This window comes from Mirounga leonina, unplaced genomic scaffold (genome assembly GCF_011800145.1).
Source record: "Mirounga leonina isolate KUSES-001 unplaced genomic scaffold, KU_Mleo_1.0 Mir_507, whole genome shotgun sequence".
In the NCBI taxonomy this organism is placed as follows: domain Eukaryota; kingdom Metazoa; phylum Chordata; class Mammalia; order Carnivora; family Phocidae; genus Mirounga; species Mirounga leonina.
In genome coordinates, this window is record NW_023270789.1 from 205,978 (window position 1) to 225,958 (window position 19,981).

The 19,981-nt window shown below is 41.4% G+C and overlaps 1 protein-coding gene across 1 annotated transcript in view; it reads right to left on the bottom strand.

The window, feature by feature from the left end:
- The window catches only part of PDE4DIP (phosphodiesterase 4D interacting protein), a 206,436-nt gene extending 187,545 nt beyond the window's left edge, over positions 1-18,891 (bottom strand). The window contains exon 1 of the mRNA XM_034990164.1: positions 18,659-18,891. Coding sequence (XP_034846055.1) covers positions 18,659-18,891 — 233 coding nt within the window. The remainder of the gene's footprint in view (positions 1-18,658) is intronic.
- Positions 18,892-19,981: the final 1,090 nt, after the last annotated feature.

The window sequence follows — 19,981 nt, forward strand, 5'->3', positions numbered from 1 at the left end:
TATGCCCCCAGTTTCTGGCTCTGTTAAGCTCTGACTAGTATGAGGCCAGCTTTGCTGATTCATATGAGAAACATACTCTAGGGGCGCCTGAGTGGCTCAGTCGTTAAGCGTCTGCCTTCGGCTCAGGTCATGGGTCCTGGGATTGAACCCCGCATCGGGCTCCCTGCTCTGCGGGGAGCCTGCTTCTCCCTCTCCCACTCCCCCTGCTTGTGTTCCCTCTCTCGCTGTCTCTCTCTCTGTCAAATAAATAAATAAAATCTTAAAAAAAAAAAAAAGAAACATGCTCTAATTTGGTGGCAAGTACTGCTACATGGTAGTACATAGGTGAGACAATGGATACGCCAACTAGGATCTTTTCTTGGGCCAACTTGGATAAACAAATAGTCGGTAGGAACCATCACTATAAACTACATATACAAGGTGGCCTCCCGGGGTACCTGGGTGGCTCAGTCGGTTAAGTGTCTGCCTTTGGCTCAGGTCATGATCTCAGGGTCCTGGGATGGAGCCCCACATCAGTCTCCCTGCTCGGTGGGGAGCCTACTTCTCTCTCTGCACACCCCCCCCCCCAGCTCATGCTCTCTCTCTCTCACTCACTCTTCCTCTCAAATAAATAAAATCTTTAAAAATTAAAAAATAAAAATAAATGTAAAAAATACAAGGTGATCTCCCAATAGGTTATCTAAGGCAGAGCTTTCCAACCAGTATACCTCTTGGGCTGCAAACAGATTACACTGTCCAGACATTGACCTCCTCAACCCTTAAGTCATCCAAGAAGATAGCCAGAACCAGTCATTGCTGGCAATGTCTTCCTGTGATGCTTGGAGGGCTGACTGAGCAAGTAGAGTCTGATGTTTTTTGTTCTGTGGATACAGATGGAAATAGCTTTGGCCTCAGCTCTGGTTCCACTCGTCCTTTCTTTTTTTGTGCTTGATTTGTAATGGCCTCCGTCCAAAAGGAAGGAAGGAAAGGAATAAATCCTGGTGTTCCTCTAATTTCCAGGAGTTTCTGTAATGGCTGTAGACTATGGTAGGCAGTCTCTAAGGTAGCCCCCAATGATCCCTGGTAATCACACTCTTGGTATTGGAAAGAGATTTACTATAAGGGATTGGCTCATGCAATTATGGAGGCTGGGAAGTCCCATTATCTGCTGTCTAGAAGCCGGAGACCCAGGAAAACTGATGTTCTCAGAACCAGGGGCCCATGGTATAAATCCCAGGCTGAGATTAGAAGACTAACGTTCCTGCCACTGCATGCAGGCAGGGGGAGCAAATTCTCCCTACCTCCGTCTTTTTGTTCTATTTAGGCCCTCAAGGGATTGGATGGTGCCCATCTACAGTGGAGAAGGCAATCTGCCTTACTCAGTCTGTCAATTTCAACTGCTAATCTCTTCTGGAAATACCCTCACCGACTCACCCAGAAATAATGTTTCAACCAAATATCTGGGCACCCTGTGATCCAGTCAAGTTGACACATACAATTCACCATCACAGCCACTAAGTTTTGGGGTAATTTGCTATGCAGCAATAGACAACTGATACACAGACTCCTAAACTTACCCTTAATCCAAGGTGATGCTGTAGAGTTAGAGACCCAGCCCTCCCATTCACAAAGAAGCTATTTTATTCTCTTTAGAGTAAAGAAAGACAAAGAATTTGGAGCACTTATTTAAGGCTGCACAGTAGGACCTAGATTTATGGTGAAAATCAAGGGAGCAATAAATAGTACTTTTATAAGACCAGTCTGTATAATACATTGCCTAAACACTCTCTTTCCAGAATGTGCTTTCAATTACTACCGAGAACATCTTTTTTCTTTTAGAAGATAGATGCAATTCATGAAAACCTTTCTTTTATATTTTATTTTGTTAATTAATTAATTAATTTGAGATAGAGCATGCGATGGGGGGGGGGGGGGGAGATCAGAAGGAGAGGCAGACTTTCCACTGAGCTGGGAGCCCTATGCAGGGGCTGGATCCCAAGACCCCGAGCTCATGACCTGAGCTGAAGGCAGACACTTAACCAATTGAGCCACCCAGGCGCCCCCAGGAAAACCTTTCCTGTTGAGATTATAATAGAGCTGTACATATGATCTCAGGGATTTAGTTAGAGATTCCAAAGTTGAGATTTACATAACAAGGAGGCAAAAAGATGTTATGGATTTGAATATTATGGAGACAAGAAGGATGCTAAAATATGGTACTGTTTCTGTTTGTACACTAAGGTCACTTGTTTATGTTGACAGCTCACTTTCTGTGAGCTAATGTATGGTTGAATGTGAGTGTGTGATGAGCACACACACACAGTGGACAAAATCCCCCCATTCTGTGAATTCATGTGCCTATTGTTCTGGGCGGGGAGCCCAGCTTGCTTTAAGTCTTTGTTATTTGCTCAGTGTCCCAGATTCTCCTTTGAAACGTACAATTCACCCATTTTTATTAACCTGAATATGGAACTATCTGATGCTTTTTTGATAGATTTTCAGTCACGTCCAGGTATGCTCCTTTTTGTTTTAAACAGGGTCATTCACTTCTCCGTGCTTTCAGGACTTACACCATATGAATTAGAAAGCAAATCCTCACAAGGTCAAATTTTAATAATGGAGCTTATTATTTTAAAACAGATGACATTTTACACTTGTTATGCTAATTTGGAGACCAGACCATTTTTGCCAAAGCTCTACCAAAGGCTTTTTGTTATTGTTGTGGTTTGTTTTTTAAGGAAAAGAAAATCTAGGGTCATTGATGGTGAACGCTGTGAATTGTGCAAGACTGTTGAATCACAGATCTGTACCTCTGAAACAAATAATACATTATATGTTAAAAAAAAAAAGAAGAAGAAGAAAATAGCAGGAGGGGAAGAATGAAGCGGGGGAAATCGGAGGGGGAGACAAACCATGAGAGACGATGGACTCTGAAAAACAAACTGAGGGTTCTAGAGGGGAGGGGGTGGGAGGATGGGTTAGCCTGGTGATGGGTATTAAAGAGGGCACGTTCTGCATGGAGCACTGGATGTTATATGCAAACAATGAATCATGGAACACTACATCAAAAACTAATGATGTAATGTATGGTGATTAACATAACATAATAAAATTAAATTAAAAAAAAGAAAAGAAAAGAAACATTTTAAAAGCAAGATGAACAAAAATAATTACTGCAATGCACATGAAACATACATTTAGCACCTGCCAAGTAAGCAGCACTTCTACCATTTCCTGTGTCATGGTGCCACATTATTTAACCTTTCTATAAAAAATGGGGATAATAGGGCGCCTGGGTGGCTCAGTTGGTTGGGCGACTGCCTTCGGCTCAGGTCATGATCCTGGAGTCCGGGATCGAGTCCCACATCGGGCTCCCTGCTCAGCAGGGAGTCTGCTTCTCCCTCTGACCCTCCCCCCTCTCATGCTCTCTCTATCTCATTCTCTCTCTCAAATAAATAAAATCTTAAAAAAAAAATGGGGATAATAATAATATCTTTTTCACAGAACTGTACTGAGGACTAAATGAGATTATGTTTGTAAATTGCTTAAGAGGTAGACCTGGGTGGCTCAGTCGGTTAAGCGTCTGCCTTTGGCTCAGGTCATGATCCCAGGGTCCTGGGATCGAGTCCCCCTTCAGGCTCCCTGCTCGGTGGGAAGCCTGCTTCTCCCTCTGCCTGCCACTCCCCCTGGTTGTGCTCTCTCTCTCTGGAAAAAAATAAGTAAAATCTTTAAAAAAAAAATAAAACAATAAATTGCTTAAGATATGGCTTGGTATGTAGCAAGTGCTCAATAAAAATTATTTTATTTAATAAAAATTACTAATGACGTAAATTATACATGCAATAATCATAACAATGATACTACTGCTGTCATGAATGTCAGTGATCAAAATCTAACTTAAAGAATTCTGTTTGGAACTCCTGTGAGATCCAGTACAAATCCCCTTTATTTATGAGGCCCTCCATCTGGTCATCATATGCAACCCTCTGTGAAGGTATTTTTTATATTATCCAGAGTCCTCTCTGTTGGAGAGACCTCCATCCCTGTCCCCCATAATGAGTGGGGAAAAAACTTCAACTAAGATTAAGCAAAAAACTTCAACCAGAGGTTTCAAATACAGCTTAACACAGAGACTCCAACAGTGAAGTCGTCTTTCTCCATCTAAATCATTTTCTGTTCTGATTTTATTTTCAGCATCTGCAAGGTAGTGAATTATCTGCCAGGAGACCCTACATTCTCTCTGAGGCTCACGTGCATTAGAAGAGAGGCTGCCTCTTTCAGGAAGCCCCTGAAGAATCCTGTTTGAGTCAAGTGCCTATCCCTGAACTAATTCCTGACGCCATGGGGGAAAATTAATCTTTTTTTTTTCATTAACATGAAAAAAGAAATCTTTTGTTTAAATAGACTTAATTTTCTTAGAGCAATTTTAGGTTTAAATTATTCTTTTTAAAAGGGCCCATGATACTTCCCTTTTTAAAAAAATTTTTTTAAGATTTTTTTTTTTAAGACTTTATCCATTTATTTGACAGAGAGAGAGCACAAGCAGGGGGAGCAGCAGTGGGAGAGGGAGAAGCAGGCTTCCCGTGGAGCAGGGAGCCTGATGCAGCACTCGAACCCAGGACCCTGAGATCATGACCTGAGCCAAAGGCAGAGACGCTTAACCGACTGAGCCAAACAGGCGCCTTGTGATACCTCTTTTTTAAACTTCATTCCCCTCATCCAATACACCATCTAATTCTGTTGGCTCTACCTCCAAAGCATATTTTGACTCCGTTCACTTCTTACCAGCCTGACTATTACCACCACAATACGAATCACCACTATCTTGTATCTGGTCTACTTCCTGCAACAGTCTTCAAAGCAGCCTCCTTTGCTTCCACTCTTGGCCTCCTAAAGTCTCTTCTACAAGCACAGGGTGATATTTTTAAACATTTTCCAGATCACATTATGCTTATGCTTCAAACCCTTCATCAGTTTCCCAGTGTCCTTAGAATAAAATCAACTTCTTACCATGGCCTACAAGATCTCAGTCCACGTCTTCCCCTCATCCCCTGCCACTCTCCCTTTGTTCAGCATGTTTCTGCTGCCCTGGTCTTCCTTCTGTTCCTCAAACACCCCCAGGTATTCGGACCTTAGGGGTTTACAACTGCAGTTCTCTTACCACCTGCTCGATCCCTTGCCAATCAATGATACTTTTTTATTTTCCTTATGAACCTTATGAACATGAGAAATCACTTTATTGTATACGTATGTACTCATTTGTATATCTCCTCACCATTCCTACAACTTCATTAAACTTAAGCTGTGAGGATGGAGCCTTTATCTAATAATCTTGTTCTTCGTTCTATTCCAGCACCCAGAATTATTCCTGGCATTCCATACATACTTTTTGAGAAGATGAATGAGCCAACTTTGGCTAAATTAATTTTTTTTAAGATTTTTATTTATTTATTTGACAGAGAGATAGAGAGAGCCAGAGAGCACAAGCAGGGGGAGCAGCAGAGGGAGAGCAGGGAGCCTGATGTGGGGCTCGATCCCAGGACCCTGGGATCACGAACTGAGCCGAAGGCAGATGCTTAACCAACTGAGCCACGCAGGTGCCCCTGTTTTTTGTTTTTTGTTTTTTGTTTTTTTTTCCTTTATAAAGGATTACTGGAAGGGAAGACCCACAGAATCAAAGGAAGGGTTGAAGAATCAAAAGAAAAGCCTCAGAAAGGGCAGAAGAAACAATAAGGACCCAGGGAACACGTGGTTCCAACCATTTTTCCACCTTTTTTTTTTTTTTTTTAAGATTTTACTTATTTATTTGCTAGAGAGAAAGAGAGAGTGAGAGTACAAGCAGGGGGAGTGGCAGGCAGAGGGAGAAGCAGGCTTCCCGCCTAGCAGGGAGCCCGATTCGGAGCTCCATCCCAGGACCCAGGGATCATGACCTGAGCCGAAGGCAGACGCTTAACCGACTGAGCCACCCAGGCATCCCCCATTTTTCCACTTTATGTGGCTCCACTGAAGATGTGATTTTATGAAGAGAGTCAGATTGTCCTAGTGTGGGTCTCATCAGCATCATATAGTTAGGAGACCTCAATTGACCTTCCCTTTAATAAACAATGGGAAAAAAGGTAATTCTTTTTTTTTTAAGAGTTTATTTATTTATTTGACACAGAGAGAGAGAGAGTGAGAGAGAGAGAGGACAAGCAGGGAGAGTGGCAAGCAGGCAGAAGGAGAAGGAGAAGCAGGCTCTCTGCTGAGCAAGGAGCCGGATGCGGGGCTCGATTCCAGAACCCTGGGATCAGGACCTGAGCCCAAGGCAGCCGCTTAACTGACTGAGCCACCCAGGTGCCCAAAAAAGGTAATTCTTTAAAGAAATGCAGGGTTATTGTCCAAAAAGGGGAGAAACGAATGCTCCCACAGCCAAAAAAAAAAAAGGCATTAACAAATCTCTGCAATAATCCCTGACCTTGTCATCTACAAGACATCTACTTTATTCTAATATTAACTGATGCATACACAAGAAATGTAAATAGATTTTAATATTAACCTACATCAAATAAAAGAGTAAGATACATCTATCAAAAATCATACAGCACATTCAGAAGATTTGCTCCTAAATGCTTTCTCTTTCCTATGACTCAGAAAAATTTAAAGGTCAGAGATGGTTCTACAAGACACCTCCTTTTGGATGTCCCAAACTGGAGTAATTCATTTCCCTGATACCTGCTTCTCCTACCATATTATCTATCTCAGTTAATTATATTCTTCCTCCCTCCATGACTGACTTCGAAATTTAAGAGTACTCTTGTTTCCTCCCTCTTGATCAGCAAGTCCTATCGATTCTACTTTAGAAATTCTCAAAAGTATCCCTTCTTCCCCTTCCCCACTACCACTGCCCATGTTCAGGCCCTCACTGCTTCTGACCCTGAGTAGCTTTCTCAATGGTCCCCTGCCTCTTCACTCAGCCCACCTAACCGCATCTCCCACACAGTTGTCACACTTACGGTTCTAAAGCAAAGATCTAAATATGACAGTTCTCTGCTTTAAAAAGTTTCTATAGCACCATACTGCCACCCCCCCCCCCCCCCCCCCCGCCGCACATCTTGGTTGGAGTGACAGAACACAAAAGTCTCTCAGAATTGTTCATAAATGCAGTAGTTCTTTTTTTTTTTTTCCTAGAGAGAGAGAGAGAGTGTGTGTGTGTGTGCATGCGTGTGCTAGGTGGGGGGAGGGGCAGAGGGAGAGGAAGAGAGAATCTTAAGCAGGCTTCAAGCCCAGTGTGGAGCCCAATGTGGGGCTCCATCTCACAACCCTGAGATCCTGACCTTAGCTGAAATCAAGAGTCGGATGCTTAACGATCTGAGCCACCCAGGTGTCTCTAAATGCAACAGTTTTTTAAATCCAGGCTTCTTTAACCCTGCTGTACATAAGAAAAATCAGTGTTTTTAAGGAATACTGATGCTAGGGTCTCAATCTAAAAGAATCTTATTTAACTGGTCTGGAGTAGAGCTTGTACATCCATTTTTATTTTTTTTTTATTTTTTAAGATTTTATTTATTTATTTGACAGAGAGAGACACAGCGAAAGAGGGAACACAAGCAGAGGGAGAGGGAGAAGCACGCTTCCCGCGGAGCAGGAAGCAGGACCCTGGGATCATGACTTGAGCCGAAGGCAGATGCTTAACAACTGAGCCACTCAGGTGCCCCTTGTACATCCATTTTTTAAAACTTCCTCCCCAACTGCAGGTAATTCTAATGTGCAGTTAGGGTTGAAAACTACTAATTTGAAAGATGACTAGAGAGATACTTCTACTTCCAGACAGCATGAAGTAACAGGGTCTGTATTTATTTCCCCTCACTCTTAACAGAAATAACTAAAAAATCAGACAAAATATATTAAACAATGATTTTCAGGCACTGGCTATCAGGCAACATAGACAGTGATCCCAGAGACAAGAGAAACAAAATGAGCCCTTGCTTATTGCCCGAAGAGAGTTTACAGGTAGCAGTGGTATTCATTTACACAAAAACAGTAACAGTAATAGGGGATAGGAACATAATTATATACTTAAAATTAATTTTCCATTTTTGGAAAGGTTTAGGGCTTTTTCTTTACTTTCTATCTTTTTTTTTTTAAGATTTTGTTTATTTATTTGAGAGAGAGAATGAGAGAGAGAGAGAGCATGAGAAGGGGGAGGGTCAGAGGGAGAAGGAGACCCCCCACTGAGCAGGGAGCCCGATGCGGGACTCGATCCAGGGACTCGATCCAGGGACTCCAGGATCATGACCTGAGCCAAAGCAGTCGCTTAACCAACTGAGCCACCCAGGCGCCCCTACTTTCTATCTTTCTTCACACCAACAAATAGGCAAATAAAAAGCTTATATCTTCACTTTTCCTTAAGGTCATATTGGTATAACTAGAACTGGTTCTTTAAAATTTAGGTATCGTTTCTATTAAGCTGGAGATTTAATATTTAATCACAGAATAACACCTGTAGGAATCTTACAGCACAAAAATAAGTACAGAGAATTTTTTTAAAGGACAAATTTCAGGGCACTTTCAAATTCTAAAGTGTAATAAAGCTCTCTTGGGTATCCTTCAAAGTTAAAAGACTCTCCTTTCAGATTAATGAAAACATTAGGATTTATAAAGCACAATGGGCACTGGAGATATGACCCGTGGTAGCTGCATTTGGTAAGGGATAAATGGAGTCTCCACATCGTAGGGAAGGGGGCCAAAAAAGACACTTTAAACTCATGTCCACGGCAGGTCAAATGATGCTGATCCAATTTAGAAAAGTATTATTATCTCATTGCTAATCTTCCCAAGGCTTAGTCCTCCAATTGTTCATGCCGCTACTTCTTTTCTTACCATCACCAGTTCTAGGAGCCAACCTTCTGGAAGAATGTAGTACTACAGACTGAAATCCAGAACAGTGGGTGGTGCTCTAGTTGTTTGCCACAATGTATAACAAGGAGACCAGCTAATCTAACTCTGCCTTTAGCACAGTATTGGGATGCATTTATTAAAAAACTTTTTGTGCTGGCACCTGGGTGGCTCAGTCATTAAGTGTCTGCCTTCGGCTCGGGTCATGATCCCGGGGTCCTGGGATGGAGCCCCACATCGGGCTCCCTGCTCAGCGGGAAGCCTGCTTCTCCCTCTCCCATTCCCCCTGCTTGTGTTCCCTCTCTCACTGTGTCTCTGTCAAATAAATAAATAAAATCTTTTTTAAAATAAATAAATAAAATAAAAAACTTTTTGTGCTTCAGAAATGCCAAAACAACCTACTTGAAATTAAAATACATCCACAAGAGGATGTGGATGTATTTTAATTTCAAAATGGAAATATAATAGGCTAACAAACAAAAATCTATTTGCTCTATAACAATTAATATGTTAATGTTTTTATAAAAGCAATTCCTTTCAGATGTTTTGATTAACATTTGAGTGACATAAAAACTGTTTCAGCATTTTTGTGTGTGTGTGTGAGTAAAGCGACAGAAGCTTATTAAATGACGATACAGAAAAAGCTTTCGAGTGAGAGGGGTCCCTACAGGGTTGCCTGTAAGCAACAAGTTTCAGCATTCTTGAATACTAATATTTCACACAACTTAAGATAAAGCCATTGAGTTTAGCATTTTAAAGAAAAAAATTAAAATAAAAAAGGAGAATGGTAACTCACTGAGAAGCTATGTACCTAGTAACGCTCACTTTATACAAGAAGCAAAAGACATGAATCAAAGAGAAATAAATTCAAAATTTATATTAATGAATTTCAATATACCTCTCTCAATAATTGATTAAAAAAGTAGACACATGATATGGAAAACTTGAACAACATAATGAATCAACTCGATCTAACTGATCTTTATAAAACACACCCCTCAACAACAGCAGGATACATATTCTTTTCCAGTGCACAAGGAACATTGACCAAGACAGATCATAATCTGGGCCATAAAACAATTCTCAACAAATTTAAAAGAATTCAAATCATCAAGACTATAATAGAATTAAATTAGAAATCAACAGCAGAAAGAAGTCTGAAAAATCCTCAAATGTCTTAAAACTAAACACACTCTTCTATATAACCCACAGAGCAAAGAATAAACTAAAAGTGAAATGGGAAAATATTTTAAACTGAATGAAGATGAATTCATGAGATATCAAAATTTGTGGGACAGAGTTAATGCAGTACTTGGAATGAAATTTATGGCACTGAAACACTTGTATTAGAAAAGAAAGTTCTTAAATCAATGATCTAAGCATCCACTTTAAGAAACTGGAAAAGGAGCAGCAAATGAAATTCAAGGTAAGCAGAAGAAAGGAAACAATAAGGATCAAAGGTAAAGGAAATAAATTGAAAAGAGAAAAACAATAGAGAAAATTAATAAAGCCAAAGCCGGTTTTCTGAAAAGGTAAATAAAACTGATAAAATTCTAGTCAAGTTTATCAAAACAAAAAGGGAAGAGACAAATAAACACAATAATACACAAACACAAATAAACATGAGAAAGATGATATCACTACAGACTCTACAAATATCAAAGGACTAATAAGAAAATTGTATTTCTGGGGTGCCTGGGTGGCTCAGTTGGTTAAATGTCTGCCTTCTGCTCAGGTCATGATCCCAAGGTCCTGGGAACAAGTCCCCTTGACATGGGGCTCCATGCTCAGCAGGGAGTCTGCTTCTCCCTCTTCCTCTGTCCCTCCCCCTCCACTTGTGCTCTGTCTTTTGATTTCTCTCAAATAAATAAATAAAATCTTAAAAAAAAACACATAAAATCATATTTCAATTTTCAAAACTGAAAAGTTTATGGTAATAAAGTTGACAACTTAGATAAAATGAACAAATTTCAGGGTACCTTGGTGGCTCAGTTGGTTAAGCATACAACTCTTGGTTTCAGCTCAGGTCATGCTCTCAGGGTCCTGGGATTGAGCCCCAAGTTGGGCTCCATGCTCAGCAGGGAGTCTGCTTCCTCCCTCTCTCTCCCTTTGCCCCTCACCCCACTCATGTACTCTTTCTCTCTAAAACAAATAAATAAATCTTTTTTTAAAAAAATGAACAAATTTCTTGGACTACACAAATTAACAAAACTTTCTCCAGAAAAAAACAGATAAACCAAATAGTCCTATATTTATTAAGGAAATTGAATTTGGGGATGCCTGGGTGACTCAGTTGGTTAAGCATCTGCCTTCGGCTCAGGTCATGATCCCACGGTCCTGGGATCGAGCCCCACATCGGGCTCCTTGCTCAGCAGGGAGCCTGCTTCTCCCTCTGCCTGCCACTCCCCCTGCTTGTGCTCTCTCTCTCTGACAAATAGATAAGCAAATCAATAAAAAGGAAATTGAATTTGTAGTTAAAAACCTTCGCACACAGAAAAACTAGTCTTAAAATTCTTTACTAGTGAATATAATCAAATATTTAAGGAAGAAATAATGCAATTTCCACCTAAACTCTCTCCCAGTATTGAAGGGATGGGAATACTTCCCAACTCATTTTTGGAGGCCAACATTATCCTTATACAAAATTCAGACAAAGGTATTATAAATGAAGAATACAAACCAATATCCCTCATGAACACAGATGCAAAAACTCTTAACAAAATTGTGGCAGATCTAATCCAACGATATATAGAAAGTATAACATATCATTACTAAGTGAGATTTATCCCAGGCGCCCAATGTTGATTTTAATTCTTAAATCAATCAGTGTAATTCACCAAATTAACAATATAAAAAAAGAAAAATGATACAGTAATCTCAATAGATGTATAATTAGACATCCATTCCTAATGAAAACTCTCAGAAAACTAAGAATAGAAGGGAACTTCCTCAGCCTGATAAAAAGTACCTATGAAAAACCTTCAGGTAACATCATACATAATGATAAAAGACTGAATGCCTTCCTCCTAAGATCTGGAACAAGGCAAAGATGTTTGCTCTCACTATTTCAATTTAACTTTGTACTGGAGGCTCTAGCTAGTGTGATAAAGCAAAAATAAATAAACAAACAAACAAATAAATAAATAAATAAATAAATGACAGATAGACACTGAGATTGGAAAGAGGAGTAAGATTTCATCTCTCTTTTTTGGGGGATGACATCATCATGTAGAAAATTCTATGGAATCTATAAAAAAATCTATTAGAACTAAACAGTGAATTTAGCAAAGCGGAAGGATACAAAATCAATATACAAAGATCAATATAAAGTAGCAATGAACAATCAGAAATGGAAATTTTTAAGATGTTATCATTTATAATAGAATTAAAGATATGAAGAATTTAGGCATAAGTGTCTCTAAGATACATAAATAGTGTACACTAAAAACATAAAACACTGGTGAGAGAAATTAAAGACATTATTGTTATTATTATTTTGGATTGGATAATTCTTCATTGCAGGGACTGTTCTGTGCATTGTAGAATGTTTACCAGCATTCCTTACCTCCATCTGCTAGATGCCCATATCACCCTTGCCCTGAGTTATGATAAACAAAAATGTGTCCAGATACTGTGAGACACAGTTGAGAACCACTAACCTAATAAATGGAGATATGCACTATGTTTATGGATCAGGAGACTCAAATTGTTAAAATATCAATTCTCTCCAAATTAATCTATAGGCTCAATACGATCCCACTCAAACCACCAGCAGGATTTTTGTCTGTATTGATGAGTGGATTCTAAAATGTATATGAGAATACAAAGGACCTAGAATAGCCAAAATGATTTTAAATAAGAAGGACAAAATTGGAGGACTTACACTACATGATCTTAAAACTTAAAAAGAACTGCTGTGATCAAGGGCGCCTGGGTGGCTCAGTTGGTTAAGCGACTGCCTTCGGCTCAGGTCGTGATCCTGGAGTCCCAGGATCGAGTCCCATATCGGGCTCCCAGCTCAGCGGGGAGCCTGCTTCTCCCTCTGACCCTCCCCACTCTCATGTGCTCTCTCTCTCTCTCAAATAAATAAAATCTTTAAAAAAAAAAAAAAAGAACTGCTGTGATCAAGACAGTATGGAGTGGGATGAGGCATCAGTGGGAGTGGTCGGGTGGCAGGAGGAGCCATGCAGGATGGGGAGCTGCCAATTAAGCTGATCAAGATAACAACCTCCCCGAAGCACTGAGACTTGGTGGGAGAGCCCACCAGGGAAAAGCCAGTGGGAGCCTGGCCAGGATTGGTGAAGTTCTGGGCAAGAAGCTGGAGGAAAGGGGCTTTGATAAAGACTGTTGTCCTTGGTCAGTTTCTGATGCTAAAGAAAGATGAAAATCTCTTCCGGGAATGGCTGAAGGACACATGTGGTGCCAATGCCAAGCAACCCTGGGACTGCTTCGGAGGCCTTTGAGAGTGCTGCAAAAGGCCTTCTTGTGAGGCTCTCTGGATGGGCCCCCAAACCCAGCCCCAGCACTGAGTCTCCAGAGTTTGCAGCGCATGGGGACTCCTCCCCTGTCCTCTACAAAGGAAGAGATTGCCGTTGTCATATCACCTATGATGTACTCCAAGGTCTTTGGGAGTTCTCCCCCTCACCATTTCAATTTTGCTTTGCTTTTTTTTTTTTTTTTTTTGAATTCTCACTCTCATGCATTTCCCTTCTCCTAGTTTCAAGTCAACAATTATCAGTTTCAAGTCAACAATTATCAGCTTCAAGTCAACAATTATCAGCTTCAAGTCAGTTTCAAGTCAACAATTATCAGCTTTTCCAAGTGGATTCCTGGCCCTTCCCTCACCCCCACTTCCATCTCTGGTCTGTCTTACGCTATTTGGCTCCTTTTTTGGCAGAACAGGCAGTATCCTTGTAAAGTGTTTTTAAATCAATAAAGTCAGGGGCTTTCAAAAAACAAAACAGTATGGTATTGGTCTTAAAATAGACAAATAGATCAATGGAACAGAATAGAAAATTCTGACATAGACCCACATATATTTGATCAGTAGATTTCAATGAAAGTGCTAAGGCAATTAAATGGAGAAAGAACAGAATTCTCAACAAATAGTGCTTGAACAAGTGGATATCCATATGCATAAAATGAACCTTGTACCACATACAAAAGTTAACTCAAAATGAATCATAGATCAAACATAAATGTAAAACTCTAACATTTCTAGAAGAACACATAGGAGTGTGTGTGTACCAAACACATTGGTAGTTTGTACTTACTTTGGCAAAATTTAAATTTAAATTTTTCTGGTCTTCAAAAGATCCTTATTAAAATGGAAAGACAAGATATAGATTGAGAGAACATGTGTGCAAAAGTACCACTATAATAAAGACTTATATTTCAAATACATAAGGAACTCCCAAATTTAACCATAAAAAAGCAAACAACTCAATAAAAAATGGGCGAAAGATTTCAACAGACACTTCACCAAAAATATAGATGGTAATTAAGCACATAAAAAGATGTTCAACATCAGTAGTCACGAGGGCAACACAAATCAAAATCATAAGATACCATTTTGCACACACTAGAATGGCTCTAATAAAAAAGACAATAGTAAGTGTTGACAAGAATGTGGAGAAATGGGGGTGCCTGGGTGGCTCAGTCAGTTAAGTGTCTGCCTTCGGCTCAGGTCATGATCCCAGGGTCCTGGGATCGAGCCTCATGTCAGGCTCCCTGCTCAGTGGGGAGTCTGTTTCTCCCTCTCCCTCTGCCTCAGCCCCCTGCTTGTGCTCTCTCTCTCAAATAAATAATTAAATAAATAATCATTAAAAAAAAAAAAGAAAAGAAATTTACCTAAGAGAAATGAAGGCCTATGTCCACACGAAGACTTGTACATGAATGTTCATAGCAGTGTTATTTGTCATAGCCCAAAACTGAAACAAGATAGCTGGTGAATTAATAAACTGTGGCATATCCATACAAGGGAATACTACTCAGCAACAAAAGAAAATGAAATATTGATACCCACGACATCATGGATAAATCTCAAAATAATTATACTGAGTGAAAGAAGCCAGACAAAAACAAAGAGTACCTACCATATCATTCCATTTATATAAATTTCTAGAAAATGCAAACTAACATATAGTGACAGAAAGCAGATCAGTGGTTGATTGCCTGTGTGTTAGTGGGGGCAAGAAGAGCCAGGAGGGAGGATCATAAAAGGGAAGAAGGAAACTTTTTGGGATGATGAGCATGTGATAATTTCACAGATACAGACATATGTCAAAACTTTTCAAATTGTACACTATAAATATGCCCAGTTTGTTTTATGTCAACTATATCTCAATAAAGCAGTAACAAAATAATAATTACAAAAAGAGAGATGGCTAAAGAGACATACGGGTTGAAGTCTGATGTTAGAAATATAACCTTCTCTGACATTCCGCCCCACAGTTTTCTGTAGGTTCCAGGCTATCCACCTAGAACATGCAGTCAGCTAGGGTTCAAAACTGTACCCTGAGGCAGATTGCCACCAGCTGGCAACTCACTTAATTCCTCCTTTTAAACAATTGCACACTTGAAAGAAGCTCACTTTTGAATTAAATCCTCATTGAAAAGTTCTATCACAGCATGGGTCTCATTTCAAGAAAGCATTTTCCCAGGGCCATACATTTGTTTTATTGCTCTGCTAAAATTTGCCTCCCATCCAACCCTGGCTTCATTATTTTGTTAGTAGGCCAGACAGAATTCACCTCTTATGTATGTGCAAAGCCCTCTCTGGTCCTCTGCTTCTTAGCATCACATTCAGTAGCCATTAATCACCTGGCTCATATTGCCAGCATGTAGGGGTTATAACAAGCCCCACCCCACTTCCCTGCCCCTATCATGAATTTTACCTAAAGGAAAGTGAGCTTTGATGTCTGAAATGTAAACTTCACAGTGAAGACAAACTGGTTCAGAGAAAAGATGTGCCAACACTCGAAACGGACACAAGGATTCCCAGGCCAAACAGATTATTACCTAATTGAAAATATTAGCATGTCAGAAATAGAAAAAAAGAAGAAGTACATAAGAAGAGAGGTTGATCATTAATGACACGCACCATTCAGGAAAAAAGAACCCACTTGTATCCCCTGTTAACTCTCTTTATTTTTTTTTAAGATTTTTTTTTTTAATTTATTCATTTGACAGAGATACAGAGAGAGAGAAAGCATGAGCTGGGGACAGGGGGAGAGGGAGATGGAGAAACAGGCTCCCCGCCGAGCCAGAAGCCCCATGTGGGGCTCGATCCCAGGACCCCAGGATCACGACCTGAGCAGAAGGCAGATGCTCAACCATCTGAGCCACCCAGGCACCTCTGTTAACTCTGTTTAAAGCTTTAAATTTTTTAAAAATCTGGAATGCACTGATTATTTTCCCTTGTTCTAAATTCATTTTACAAAAAACCTTTTGCTTATAATTTGTTTTTCAAATACAGCGAGTATGCCAAGAGACCTCACTAAGCAACAGAAGAGGGTCTAGTTCCCTGAGATGTGAGAATCCTCATTTTAATTTTTGATAATAAATCCTCATTATAATAATTTGCCTTTCTGGGTTTATATAGTAGTCTTGTGGATTTAATACCAGCCTGAGAAACAGACTCAACAAGGTAAAGACCAGATTCTAATATATTTTCCAAGATAACGTCACTTTGTATGACCTTTTGGGACACAGTCTGCTTTCCCTGAAGTCTGCTTTCCTTTCATTTATTTGTTTGTTTATTTATCCTTTCCACAGTTCATCTTTCTGCTACCGCACTTCATACTATAGTTAGATGAGCATAGTTTACAAACCATAGATTCTGACCTACTTGAGGGTAGTTTTGCATCTAGTTTTGTACTGGCCTCCACCATTGTTGCTCAATAAATAACAGAATTAAATTGAATCCCGATACTGTGCAAAGGTGTTTTCTTCCATTTTATAGGTGATTTGATAGTTGGAAAATTGGACACCAAAAACACCCCTACCCAAGTACAAGCCTCTAATACTCATAAACCTCTAATACTATATAGATAAGACAGGTATGGTTTTGAAAGTAAAGGAGTGCCCTCCTAGATCAGTCGGTAGAGCATGCACTCTTGATCTCAAGCACCACTTTAAGTGGGCGTGGAGCCTACTTAAAAATAGACAAACAAACAAACAAATGGATACAGGGCGGAGCGGACACAGGGCTATATCCAGGACCCTGAGATCTTGACCTGAACCAAAATCTTGAGTCCAATGCTTAACCGAGCCACCCAGGTGCCCCAGTTTTTGTTTTTTTTTTTTTTTAAGATTTTATTTATTTATTTGAGAGAGAGAGCCTGAGCATGAACATGGGGAAGGGGAAGAGGGAGAGAGATAAGCAGACTCCCTGCTGAGCAGGGAGCTTAACATGGGCCTCCAACCCAGGACCCTGGGATCAGGACCTGAGCAGAAGGCAGACACTTAACCAACTGAGCTACCCAGGCACCCCCCCTTTTCTTAAAGTTTTTATTTTAATTCTGGTTAGTTAACAGACAATGTTATATTAGTTTGGGGTGTTGCCTCAACTCCTTAAAAGCAGTCATTTTTTTATGGGTTTCTTAATAGAAATGTGATTCCTTTAAGCACTGTTAACTGAATGTCTTTGACTCTGTTTTCTCACAGTGGACAGTGTGATGAATAAATACAATTAAGTGTGAATAAACTAGTTTCCTAGTTTACAAATAAACACAGTCCTAAACACGGAGAACAGTTTTCATTAATATTTAGTTCTGTAATTAATCCTCAAAAGATTGTGATTTTTATACACGGGAAACTGAGGCCTAGAGAAATGAAGTTCCTTTTTTCATATCCCAGTTAGTTAATGGCAGCTTAGAGACTGAAGACGCGATTGCCTTGTAGTATGAATTATGAGTACTGGGTTCTCATAAAAGAGTAAGCTAAAAATGCTAAGCCAAGAAATGCTTATTTCAAAAAAGGCAGTAGCACAATCTGTCTCTTCTCCGAAAAATCATATGCATGGCAGATTTTTGTCGGGCTGATGCTACATGACGAAAATGTAGGCCTCATCTGTCCTGTCTTCCATCTCAACGCAAAGGAAGGGGCTGAGTTTAAATGGAGCTTGTCCTGCACAGCCTCATCCGGCCAACAGGCATGGCTCCAGCTCTGTAGGGGAAGAGACCTAGCCTAGAAAGAAAGAACCATCACCAACCTCCACCCTGCTGTCTGTATCTTAGATAAATAAAAAGTATATGTATAAAAAAAAAGGGGGGGTGTTAGATAAAGCAGTGGGTACTCTTTCAATTGAACACCCGCGCGCATTTCCTGATCCTCTGTCTTCTTTTGCTATCCCTAATGCTTCCACCCAGGCACGGCCTTCTGCATCATGTGTTCATCTCTCCTTCGACTCGACCCAGCAGGCATGGCCTCGACCTCATCTGCACCAACAAAGCGGGTGTCTACACACATCAAGCGAAGACCTCGGGAGCGAGACGCGTTTCCCAAGCCTCAGTCCGGTACGATCCTGCGCCACACCTTTATTTCTAGGCAACTCCCCCACTGGCTCTTCCCCTCTCTCCCCGGCCACCAGCCGCTTCAGCCCCCGCAGCCCCTCTCCCCGGGGCCCCCCAACCCTCTCCAAGCTGAGGTCACTCGGCGCCCACCCCTCGTAGGCGCCGGGATCTCCAGCCGCCCTAGGTGCCAGCCCCGGGCGCCGTGCTCCTGCCCAGCGCCCCGCGCGCCGCCAATCCCCGCGCAGACCGCGGGCTCCCGGGCTCCCGCAGAGCTCCTGCGGTGCTCTCACCTCATCCAGGGTGCGGCCGCCGCCGCTGCCTCTTCCTCCTCGGCCGCCGCTGCCCAGCTCCCGGCCGGCCCGGGCTGCCGTCGCTCCCGGCCGGGAGACTGCGGCGAGGGCTGTGGGGCTCGCGCGGCGTCCCCGGAGCAGTAAGGCGCGCGGTGCGCCCGGCGGGACGCGCGGCAGCAGCAGCTGCAGTCGCAGGGGCGGTGGCAGCAGGACCCGCTCTCGGTCCTCTTCATGGGTTTCCTGGGCCCGGCCGCTCCAGTCCGGGTTGCCGTCCCTGCTTGCGTTTCCTACGGTCTTCCCGCACTGCCAGGGAGCATCCTCCGGGCATGGATGGTGGCGGAAACCTGGAAGGACCAGGCCTCCTCCGCGGCTGCCTCTGTCACCTGCTCCGCCCAGATTGCTTCTGTCCCTGGCGCACAAACACCCGCCGCTGCCTCTTCACCCTCTCATCAGCCCATTCTCTCTCCACCCGCTACCTCAACCTGGAAACCTTTTCATTCCCGGATGGCACTCTTTTTTGTCTTCTATCCGCTCCATTGTCACCGTCCTCAATTTCCAACCTTAAAAGTTTCTCCTTTTCTCACTCCCTCTCCCCATATTTTCCTAGGTAGTGTCTTCCTCCTCCCTCCAACTCAGCCAGCCTCTTCCATTTTACATTATTCTTTGCTCAGAATCACTACTTCTCCGGGCTGTTGGCTAACCCCGTTTCTCCCTCTTTCTCTCTTAAAATCTTTTTTCCCCCCTCTCAACTTTCCCTTTAGTTGTTGTTAAACAACAAAACAAAAACCCTTCTCCTAAATAACCTCAGTTTTCCTCTCCGTTGAGACTTTCTGATTTCCATTTTTCGTGAAGAATTCATAGTAAAGTATATATAGCTTGGTATCCATAAAGGGGATGAATTCATGGTTAAAAAACAGTTCATAGGTCAAATAAATCCTCCACTTAATGTTCGTTCTGAAAAGCCTTTTTTTATATTCCAGTGTCCTTTAAGAACAGAAGCTAGTCAGGATCCAGCAAAGCAGAATGCTTCTTGCTACAGTATATAAACAAGACTTGCAACAGGGGTTCATCTTTGGAGTAGGCACTATGGGCCCCAAAGTTTATAGACAAAAGTCAATATGGACTATTGATGGATTCAGTGTAAACAAAGAAACTTACCTTAACACCTTTTCCTCCCAAGTCTGCTGTTCAGGCCTCTGCTTTTTTTTTTTTTTTTTTTTTAACCCAACAGTATCATCCACCCAGTTGCCCAAGCCCCAAACCTGGGAGTGGTCAGAGACTTATCTCTCTCACTCTTTCACCTCATCCAGTCTTTAATTCTAC